This window comes from Thamnophis sirtalis, unplaced genomic scaffold (genome assembly GCF_051295495.1).
Source record: "Thamnophis sirtalis isolate CommonGarterSnake01/CBP01778 unplaced genomic scaffold, rThaSir2_p1.2 scaffold_4, whole genome shotgun sequence".
NCBI lineage: Eukaryota > Metazoa > Chordata > Lepidosauria > Squamata > Natricidae > Thamnophis > Thamnophis sirtalis.
In genome coordinates, this window is record NW_028261384.1 from 677,393 (window position 1) to 689,170 (window position 11,778).

The 11,778-nt window shown below is 48.6% G+C and overlaps 1 protein-coding gene across 1 annotated transcript; it reads right to left on the reverse strand.

The window, feature by feature from the left end:
- Positions 1 to 209: 209 nt before the first annotated feature.
- LOC148045689 (uncharacterized) lies at positions 210 to 7,715 on the reverse strand. Its single transcript, XM_087712261.1, has 4 exons — positions 7,619 to 7,715; positions 2,200 to 5,387; positions 1,381 to 1,435; positions 210 to 1,245 (listed from the first exon to the last, which is right to left on the reverse strand). Exons 1-4 carry the CDS (start codon positions 7,713 to 7,715, stop codon positions 632 to 634), a joined length of 3,954 nt encoding a protein of 1,317 aa, XP_087568387.1. The 3' UTR covers positions 210 to 631.
- Between the last annotated feature and the right edge of the window lie 4,063 nt (positions 7,716 to 11,778).

The following is an 11,778-nucleotide window of genomic DNA, read 5'->3' on the forward strand; positions in this document are numbered from 1 at the left end:
TTTTTTCTGCAGTTCTAATTATCCGTTGAAGTCCGTGTCTGTCCTGTTGGGTTGCAGAGCCAAACCAGACAATGATAGAGATGCAGAGAGCAGACTCAATCATTCCTTTGTAGAACTGAATCAGCAGCTCCTTGGGCAGCCGGAGCTTTCTGAGTTGCAGACTATTTTTTTTTGTAAAAAATATTGTAATTGTTTTTTTAATTTTTTTTAATATTATAGAATCTAGAAACTTGAAGGTTGTTACTGTGTGGTTTAGTATTACAAGAGGTGGTGGTATAGGAGGGTTTCTCCTAAAATTTACCCTCATTTCTACAATTTTGAGTATGTTTAGTTCAAGATTGTTATGGTCGTACCACAAGGGGTAGTTGTTCAACCTCCCATCGGTATGCAGATTGATCATCTCGAAGGAGACCAATCGCTGTTGTATCATGTGCAAACGTCAGTCCATTAACACGAGATGCAGTCGTGGGTATTTAGAGAGAAGAGAAGTGGGAGAGAAGTGGAGAGAGCAGACAGCCCTGGGAGAGGAGGTGGGGGGTCCTGTGCTAATTGTGCAGGGATCTGATGTGATTTTGCCTAGCTTCACCCGCCGCTTCCTGTCTGTTAAGTTTTGTTACTTTTCCCATATGTTTCATTTGTTGACATTCATCATGTCTTCTGTGTAATGAGGAGCATCTCTGTTCTCTGACACCAGATCATCAATCTTGGACATCAGTTGGTCCACCTGAGCCTTTCTTTCTGCCCCTTTGGCCTTGTTGTCGAAAGTTAGGAACCGGTTCCCACATTCAGCAACATAATTCCGCAGGTTTTCATCTGAACTTATGATGTTTTCAAGAGATTTTCCTTCTGGGAAATCTTTACGGGTGAACAAGAGGATCATGTAAGTCTTGGCATTAGGGCCAAAAATCTCATTGATCTGCCGATCCAGCTTGTCCTTCTGCTCCGGGGTTAAAGGAACAGGACGCATCACCTGCAGAATGACGTGAGGACCCGGGGAACAAATCTTCACGGACTTTCTCACTTCCTTATTGATATCCTCCGCTGCAAGATTGGAATGGGAAAAGCCAGGCGTATCCACAACCACAACCTTCCTGCCTTTCAGGTGCGTCTCCTCCTTTTGGCATACTTGTGTTACAGACTTAGATGACTCCCAACACTCAAAGACTTCGCTCCCCAGAATTGTGTTTCCCGTTGCACTTATCCCGTTTCTGCTTTTGCCCACCAGGACGATCCTCCGTTCAGGCCCTGCAAGCCAAAGGGGAGAGGAGAGGAGAAGGAGACACGCTCAGCAGCGTAAAGCCATCCTAGCCTGTCCCTCCAACCAGGAAAATTGCTTCCACCCCACCCTGCCACCCCACCCCCCAGGGCCCAAGACTTTACCTTGGATGCCTCCAGACATTTCCAGACACATCGCACAGCACACAACTCGGGAATTCTGTGTGAAAAGCAAAACAGAATCAGCCAAAGGAGAGGCTGCCTTGTTTGGAGGTTGCCAGGAATTCTCCTTCCCCAGAAGTCACAAGGATGAATTGGAGGGTTAAAAAAGCCCCCCCCCCTCCTCACTGGCCTTGAGGCTGACCCATTTGATCCTTCCCCCAATGCCCCCTTTCCTTGAGATCCTGCATTTTGAGGGTTTCCGGAATGGGGGTGGGTGGGTGTTGATGTCCAGAGTGGCTGTCAGCTTCCCAAAGCTGGTTCCACGGAAGGGGCCTTGTTCTCTGGGGCTCCAGCTGCTCCTGCTGCAGCTCCAAATCGTCTCCGAGGGTCACCCCGGGGTTGCCCCAAGTGGACTTCCTCTAGGTTCCCTCCAGCCAATCGCTCCTTGACCTCCCAGCTGCCCCTCCAAGGTAGTCTAAATTGAATCCTTCCTGGGGGGAAGGAGCCTTTGGTGGGGGCTCTTTCCTGCATCCCCTGCAATCCTGGGCAAGCAGCCTGTGCTGAGAATATGGACTTGAACCCGTGCCTTTCCTCCCCACCACCTCATTTTACCCTTTGGGAACCTCCTCTGCCCCATGGACTTTCTCCCTGAGCAGGGAGTGGGGGGCAAGGACCCTTGCACACACATTTTGGGAAGGTCCCCTCAATTCCTGTAAAATCCTGCAGGAGCTGTCAGACTATTCTACTCGTTCCTCCTCCTCCTCCTCCTCCTCCTCCTCCTCCTCCTCCTCCTCCTCTTCTTCCTCCTCCCCTTCTAGTTACCTCAGCAGGCCTCCCTGTGGGAAAGTTGTAAGTGATCGCCTCGCTCCATTGACCGAGCCCTCCTGGAGTCACAGCTGCACATCGGAATTGGTACTGAAGATTTAGGTGGACATCTTCCAGGGTGAATTGGTCCTTAGGGCCTTCGGTATTGAGAACTTTCCAATTCTCGTCTGTAATCCGATACTCCACCTGGTAATTGGAGACTGAAGGCTTCCCAATGGCTGTTGGATCAATACTGATCTGGAAACTATTTGGGTGCAGTTGCTCAACCTTAGGAGGTGGAGGTCTTCTACGAGCAGCTTCCAGATCCTGACGTTCCTTGAGGACATCCATGGTCATAGTTAAACTTTTGGTTTTCAGCTTCGGTAATGAGTCAAATAAATCCTTCATGCTCTCAGTGTTCATTTTCCAGGACTTTTCAGCAGCAACATTACGGCTTCCTCTGTATTCTTGGGGAGCAAAGAAAGCTGAATTGTTGAATCTGAAGTACCGATGGATTTCTGACTCATTCTGAGCACCTGGCAAATCAAGCACTTTGCCTTCCTCCAGATCAGATGTGGGGGCCCCATCTGCAAAGGTGATCAGAACGTTATCCATCACGTCTTTTCCCAACATGGAGATCATGGAATCAAAGATGGGTTTCTGGGCGTGAGTTGAATGGGCCACAAAGCAGATGGCATCAATATGGTCAATGCCCTCTGGGGTGGAGAAAAACTCCAGGAGTTGCTTCTCAATCAGGTTGTCTTGTTCTGTGTCTCTTGGGTCTCCAAATCCTGGAGTGTCAATGATTGTGAGAGAATAGGGAATTCGGAAGCCCTTCTGATGGTTCACCATGTAGGCTGTGACTTTAGACGTCCTGCTTCCAGCTTCACTTCTCTGGGTGGTTTCATGAATGAGTTTGAATCTGAAATTATCTTCCCACCGGACACCCAGAATATAATTCATCATCCCGTTGATCAGAGTGGTTTTCCCACTCCCTGTTGCCCCCATCATCAGAATCACTTTGTTGAGCACTTCTGGGTTCTCATTTCCAAGCTGGTACATGAGACAGGAAGTGGAGGCATCTGAGGAGACTTTCTCCAGAGGAAGGGCGAACACTAACAGCTGACTTTCCTCCACCAGGGAGCTTTTCTGAAGGAACTGGTAGGCTACAGTGTCTTCACTTTCTCCCTTCAGTGATGTGGAGACCTCTACCTCCTCGCTCGGGACACCCAGAGCTCCATTATCACACATGGCTGACACCCGTATTCCATACGTTGTCTGGGGCTTCAAACCTTCAACGGGATAAAATTCTGTTTTCCTCCCAGTCCTTTTTTCAGTCCATTGGTCCTTCCCAACTCCAGCCTCCACCATTCTGTATTCCACCTTGTACTCCTTGACCACAACTCCTGAGGCAACGATGCTGGGACTCATCCAGACCACAGAGATGACAGAAGATGCTGCAGTGACCATTCTCAATTTTTCAGGAGGGCTGGTGGGACGGGTCTTTATGGGGGGGCTCAGGTCACTGGATTTACTAAGGCCTACCTTGCAACAAGCAGCGTATTTGAACTGGTATTCTGTGTTTGGAGGCAGGTCTTTCAGCAGGAACATCTCCCTGGTGTCCTCTGTCCTCACGGTCTTCCAGTTTTCTTCCCCTGCAACCTTGTACTCTACCAGATAGCTGGAGATTGCAGCCTTTCCATATTCCACTGGCTGAAACTTCAGCTGAATACTGTCGTGTCTCAGTTCACTGACCAGGAAAGGGAGAGGTTTTGAGGGCAACTCAAAGTTCTTCCTGACCAGCTCTCCATCTTCATAAAGATATACTGAGGCTCCTGGGTTGTCCACATCTGGGAGAGAGGCCACAACAAAGCGGACCTTCTCATTGGATTGGTTGACTTTGAAAAATTCTCTGATGGATTTGGCTGCTCGGCGAGCATTGCGGGTCCCCTCCTTGTCCTCAAACCAGGCCGGGCCTTTCTTCCCCTCAGGAGGGGAGTTTGTGGACTTATCTGATTCTTGTGATAATTCCTTCTGTAAGCTCAAGAGAAATGACTCGTCTTCATGCAGAGAAGTAAATATGAAGGAGACAATATATACATTCCCGGGTTCAAGAACTAATTCTTCCATCTTGTTCTGAGATGAGATCACTTCTATATTAGTTAGAATAGTCAGATAAGATTTGATAAAGTTAATTTCTCTTTTTTTGGTGTTTAGAAATTCACGGAGTCTTTCGCTGTTGAAGGGAGATTGGTTGACAGACCTCAAGATGTCTACCACGGTCCTTTCCTCCTGCTCTCCTCTCCGGATGGAAGGCAACACTCTGGCCAGCTTTTTCTGGAAAGTCCGCCTGTGTTGTTTGCAGAGATCCTTGAACTGCTGGATTTTCCTCTTGATCTCAGGGAAGGCCTGAGCAGTGTCATTCCTGGCTAGATCATTACTTTGCATCTGGATTTCATTGAGTTCCTCCAAGATCCTTTCAGTATCAAAGATCAAAGATAGGCTGATCTCGCGGACCATCTTAACTGCTCTGGAGTGCAGCTTGCTCAGTGGGTAGAGCCAGACCTTCATAGGCACGGCCTTCTCTCCATCTTTCCCTAACATTTTTGGCAGAGTTTCATAAACTTTCATGGCATCTTGGAAAGTCACTGGATTTTTCTCCAGAGAAAAGTCTCCGTGGAATTTGCAATTAATGTTGGAATTAGTCTTTTTGATTTCATCTTTTAGTTTGACGTCTCCTTCTCCCATGATTGATATAACCTTCTTGATTACAAACTGGAGACTTCCTTGAATATCTTGTACTGTCTCCGTCGAAGTACGCTCTTGGTCAAACACGAAGAAAGCCTGGGCTCCATACAGGATGGCAGTGACCACATGGGTGGCTGTGCCCTGCTCAAAGACGGCTGGGTAAGAGATATTTTTGTTTCCTAGTTGACTCATTGTCAGCTCTTCATACTTGGTGGTGGTTTTGTACTGAAGGGTGACTCTGGCATGTTCCTTGGACTTCTTGGTGTTGTGAAGATATGTAGCCGACCCCGCCACTTTAATCAGTCCCCACAAGAAGCTGGCCTTGAGGTTTATTGAGACCTCCAGGGCGGAGGTCTTCTCATCGATGCTGTCAGACATAATGATTTCTGATGCTATGCTGGGCTGAGGCTTGATGTTCAGGTCCTTCTGAAGAGAACTGTAGTCCCAAAGGGTGACCCCTGCATGGAACAGAAGAAAACAGGGACATGAATTGAACACTATCTTCCTAAACAACTGCAGCTGGATAGAGAAGCTCCAGAGAGGTGGGACAAAGGAGACAATATTTTCCCTGGAGGGTTCCATCATTGGTTCTGTCCAGCCATCACCAGGGAAGCCCCCTGCCCGGTTTTTCAAAATACCAGGATCTCCAAAAGCTTTCGACTGAGTAAAGGAATGGGAATTGCTATGCACCTACGGATCTCAAGATACATCTCCAATCCCAGGAGAAACTGTTTTTCATCAGGGGTTCTGAGCAGAGGTTCGGCTGTACCAGTAGTGGCGGAGGTGAGAGGCTCCGCCCACCCACCTGGACGCTTCTGCACATGCGCAGGAGCACGCGTAGATGCCCCAGTGCGAGCGAACCAGTAGTAAACAGGTTAGCAACCCACCACTGGTTCTGAGGCATGTTTTCTGTTCAAGTCTGCCCCTCCCAGGAAAGGCACCAGCCCCACAACTTGGGAATTACTCCCCTCACTTCACCACTCTGGGGGGGATTTCGACTCTTTCTTAAAGCCATTTTTCAAACGGCTCCGTGTAGGAACCTGCCATTTAAGTGGACAACAAATTCTGTCATTGCTTCATTCTTTTTTGCATATTTACCTTTCCTTCTTAAAAGAGAATTCCCCTAGCTGCAGCCTGCTTTTTCCTTAAGGTCATTAATATTGTGGAAATTATTTTTAAACTTTTGGTTTTAAAATTGTTAAAAGGACTCCTTGCCCCATTTGCAAGTGGATGAAGCTTCCAGTCTCCCTCTGGGCGAAAAGCGAAAAGGCAGAAGCAGACGGAGGTAGAGCCATGAGGGGTGGGGGACAGGCGATCCCAATGCGCTACCCATTCTGTCCCACCATGTCTCGGTGCACCAAGTCAGGCACCCCCACAGGATGTCGGGATCCCCTGTGACCTGACGAAAGGGCGAACGTCAAAACTGCGCCAGACTAAACCGCATCGCTAAAACCATGACGTCATCAACGCAGCGACAACAGCGCAGAGACAGAAAGCCAATTTAACTTAAGGTAAGGGTTAGGTTTAGGGTTAGGTTTAGGGTTAGGTTTAGGGTTAGGTTTAGCATTACATTTAGGGTTAGGGGTTAGGTTTAGGTTTAGGGTTAGGTTTACTTTTACAGCACGCTTCTGTCTCCGTGCTGTTGTCGGCACGATTCAGCGCTCATTCGTCGGAGCGCTTTAGAACACGTGGTTTTATCACCATGGTTTAGTCGGGCAGGGTTTTGTCGTTCACCCTTTTGTCGGTGAACCGGGATCCCCTACCTCTCCCCTGTGCCTCTGCCTGTGCCTGCTGCATGAGTTATGTCAAGCTGGCCACGCCCACTCTGGCCATGCCCCACCCCGCCCCTTGAGGTCAGACACAACCCTGATGCGGCCCTTAATGAAATCGAGTTTGAAACCCCTGCTCTGTATGTTGACAGCAGCAAGTCCACTCTATCCATAGAAATGGAAGATCACCTCGATCTCCACACAGGACGAACGGCTTCAAAAACTAGCAGGGACGGCTACCTTGACAGAAGAAAAAAAATACAAATACTTTTATTTTTACTGGTACGTGGAAACCACTTCTGGACTTTGTGCTCGAGGTGGGGAAAAAAAGGGAAAAATTAATTTTGGACTTTACCGATGAGATAGATTCGTTGTTAGTGAATTGGCTAGTTTATAAGATTATGTAAAAGTAAAAGGTTGAGCTTTGATGTTCAGGTTCTATTCTATTGCACCAATGGGAGTTGGAAGTCAGTGGCTTTTTTTTTCTTCTTCTTTTCCCCCCTTGCTTTCCCCCACTTTTCACTTCCCCAATTTTCCTAGTTTCTATTTTTGTATTTTCTTTGTATCTTATACTGTAAACTAAGCCAAGGTGGCGCAGTGGTTAAATGCAGCACTGCAGGCTACTGCTAGATCAGCAGGTCAGCGGTTCAAATCTCACCGGCTCAGGGTTGACTCAGCCTTCCATCCTTCCGAGGTGGGTAAAATGAGGACCCAGATTGTTGGGGGCAATATGCTGACTCTCTGTAAACCGCTTAGAGAGGCCTGAAAGGCCTATGAAGCGGTATATAAGTCTACTGCTATTGCTATATTGCTATTGCTAATACAATCCATATTTTAAAAACTGAAGTGTTCCTGAGCATTGATGGCACTGCCTGCCTCCCTCCCTCCCGAGACCCCTCTGCGTCTCTTCCAGTTCTTACCTGAGATCAGTTCATCCTTGCAACAATCGTACAGCATGCCCAGCTGGAAGGGGCGTCCCAGGGCTAGGGTCACAATGGTCTCCTCTGCATGCACCATGCTCAGGTTGGGTGTGTGTCGCTGACGATTCTGGGGCCCTGCAAGAGAGAAGAACCTTCTGGAGGAGGCCACGTCTGATCCATTACTCTCTTTTAAGGGGCTGCAGGATGTGAGCCCTGAGGTTTCGGTTTCTGCATGGGCAGAGTTGCTGGCCATGGGGGTGGGGGATGTGCAAGGGTCCCTCTGGACAGAGCAGTGGGGCAGTGGACAGCTGATGGCTCCACCGAAGCCTGCTGGGGTCCCCAAATGGCCAGCTGCTGGGGCAAAGATGGGGTACAGCGGAACAGGCATTTTTAGGGCAGAGGAACAACTTCCCAGTCAGGATCATACCCCTTGAGTCAAAACTCCCCCTGGGATTGGTTGGCCCCCATCAAAATGGACAGGCCCCCTTAAATGATATTTAGGGTTTGAATAACATCCTTGTCCTTCCAGTCTTATTATTGTTTTAGGTGGAAGATTTAGAACCTCGAATTATTGTCGCTTTGAATGTATGCTTAAATCTGGGCCAATGGAAACAGTGAAGGACTGGCGCGCAGTGCCTCTGCCAGGGAAAATGGATCTCGGGGAGGCTGCACGCGGCCCTTTCAAGCTCCATTTTCCCTGGCAGAGGGTTGCCAGATACCATCGCAGTTGAATATGGAGCTTGCAAGGCAGTGGTGGGTTCTGGATCACTACATGAACGAGTGCACGTGGGCGTCCGTACCTCTTGAGATGCCCCCGCGTCACTCCAGCTGCTCGGCGGAGCGTTGCACAGGTGCGCATGTGCAAAAGTGCCAAAGAGCACAAATACGGGTAAGGAGCTCGGGCAGGTGGGTGGGCCCTCTGGAGCACCGTATGTGAATGGTACCCGATGCTCCAGGCAGGCACCAGTACGCCCATACTGGAGCGTACTGCCTGCAACCCACCACTGTTGCAAGGGTTGTGTGCCCCCACCTCCACCAATCTGTTTTTTCTGGTAGAGGGTTGCAGGAGGCCATCGCAGCCAAAAACGGAGCTTGGGAACCCATTTTTGCTGGCAGAGTGCTCAGCCACCAAAGGTGCCCCTGGCACGTGATGTTGAGCTGGCAACATCCTCCCTAGCCATTCCCACCCTGGGCCCCTGAGGTCAACACAACCCAGATGTGGCCCTCAATAAAATGAAGTTTGACACCCCTGCACTACATAAACACGATGGGTGCAATGTCTCTCTGCACCAGCAGAGGGCAATGCAGGGACATGACTCTCTTTCCCCAGAGGAAAAAGGGATGCCTTGGTGTTGAAATTGGGGATTTTTGGGGGGTGGAAGCTGGAGGGGGGATGCAGAGACCTTCCTTCTGTCTCCTAAAAATAGGGTCCCTGGTGAGAATCAGGTAACATCTCCAAGTTGTCTATATTTGGGGGGGGGGGAATAAAGCCAGCCAAGAATGTTTCTGTGCATACACACACACATTCACACACTCAAATTCACACACCTGCCCACTTCCTCCTTTTCCCCTCAGTGCTGGGGCTTCAGCTAAGGTCTCCCTCCCATTAGAAGCTTTCAGGGAAGGAGGAAGAAGAGCAAAGACAGGTTTGTCTCCAGGCACCAAGCCCCTCCCATTCTCCCACACACACAAACATACAAGGATGGATCCTTTTTGGAGGACCAAGTGACTGGCCACCCAATCAATCAGAAGAAATAGACAAACTCTTTGCCAACCCGTTAACAAACGTATGTGGGAAGCACATCACAGTAGTAATGGGAGACTCTAACTATCCAGATATCAAACTCTGCAGCTAGTGGGAGATCAAACAGATTCCTATCTAACCTAGCCGGCAACTTTATCCTCCAAAAGGAGGAGTGGGGAACTCAAAGTAAAAATATACTGGACTTAATTCATACTAATAGAGAAGAAGTGATGGAGGGAGTTGAAGTTACCGGAACCTTGGGTGAAAATGAGCACGTCATCCTGGAATTCATATAATGCAAACACAAGAAATAGAAAATAATCCAATCAATGTCTTAAACTTTAAAAGAGCTGGTCTTAACAAACTCAGAGAGAGCCTAGGAAAGATTCCATGGATGAAAATCCTAAAGAGGAAAACAAGTCAAGAAGCATGGGAAACTCTGAAAAATGCCACCATAAAAGCCCAGACCAGCACAATACCACTGAAAAAGAAAAACAAGACATTCAAGAAGAACTCTGCATGGCTGCACAAAGGTCTCTCTGACAAACTAAAAGACAAAAAATACAATTAGAAAAAAATGGAAAGCGGGACACATAATTAAGACTAATTATTTGAAGACAGCCAGAATATGCAAAAATGAAGCCAGGAAAGCAAAGGCTCAAATGAAAAAAGACTTGCAACAAAAGTAAAAGATAATTTTAAAAAAGTTTCTTTCAACATATAAACAACAAGAAAAAAATTAAAGAGAGAAGATGGCAAGGAATAGATAGTAGGGAGGAAACAGAGCTGCTTAACTCATTGTTTGCATCAATCTTTATGCAAAAAGAAATTATAGCCCAACATAGCAAAAAACAACAACACCCTACTGCAAAAAACAAACTAGAAAATAAGCAAGAAAATGGTAGAACACCTGTCTGATCTTGACGAATATAAATCACAGGGACATCCCAGAGTTCTGAAGGAGCAGGCAGATGTTATCTGAGAACCACTTTACCAGATCTTTCAAAAATCCTGGAACACTAGTATCTGAAGACCGGCAAAGGTCCCATCTTCAAAAAAGGAGGAAAAAAACAGACCCAGGAAACTACAAACCAATCAGTCTAACGTCAATACCTAGGAAGATCCTGGAAATGGTAATCAAAAAACAGATATGCGAATAACTAGAAGCAAACAAAGTTAAAACTAGTAGCCGGCATAACTTTGTTAAAAACCGATCATGCCAAACCAATCTTATCTCATTCTTTGATAAAGTCACTAAATTAATAGACAAATTGCTGTGGACATAGTATACTTAGATTTCAGTAAGGCATTTGACAAAGTAGACCACAACCAACTTCTTGGTCAGCTAGGAAAATGTGGAATAGACAGCATCACCCCAGAGGAAATTGTAGCTAGCCCACAATCCGTACTCAACTAATAGTCCTTAATGGTACTACATCCACCACCTGGAAAGAAATAAGCAGTGGGGAACCTAAGGTGACCAAACGTCCCGCTTTTGGCGGGACACCCCCGCTTTTTAATGCATTTTCCCGCATCCCGCCCGCTTTTTTAAAAAGCACACTTTTTTTGGCGCTCGCAGCTCCCGCCCATCAGCTGCTAGCTTGCTGGGCTGGCTCATCATTCTGTTCTCTATCCTACCTACCTACAAATTTAAGCCAGCCCAGCCTGCCGCTCACTGATTGGATTGGCCTGGACTCCAGCCAATCAGTGAGCTGGCTGGGATGGAAAACGCGGCGTGCTTAAAGTTTTCCATCCCAGCGAGCTCACTGGTTGGCTGGAGTCTGCTTAGCATGCTGCATGAGTCCCCCGCCCATCCGTTGCTGCTCGCATGGGCGGGGTAGCGTAGCGAGTGAGTGGGGAGCAAGCTCGCCTTTCCAGCTCCACTTCCGGACAAGCTGTGGGAAAACCTCTGCGAAAAGTGCCACCTGGGGCCGCCGCTTCTTCTCCGAACTCAGAGTAAGTGACGGGCGGGGCGAGTGAGGGGGGGTGGCGGGATCGCCGCCCGCTGCACTGCAGCTGACTCACCCCGGGCCGGGCGGGCTGGGAGGCTCTGGGCGTCCGGGCGGGAAGAGCGCAGAGAAAGGCAGAGCGGCGCTCGACGCGACTCTGCTATTTCTGCTGGAGGAGTCCCTAGATAGGGAAGGCAGGTGGCGAGGCAGAGCAAGGGAGCGCAAACGGCGGATCCCGGGCTCATATGCAGAGGGAGCTCTCCAGGCACAGGAGTGCTGGAAAAGTGCTCCGCTCATGCACCCACCGGGACGGAGAACGCTCGCTCGCTCGCTCCAGCCCTGCCTGCCGGCACGACTTTGAAGTGTTGGCTTGCCGCTTGCCTTCCACGTCGGCCCGCGCCGAAGGCAATCCAGCCCTTTCAAAGTCATGCCGGCAGTTTAGAACTCGCCCGCCATTCAGCGAAACA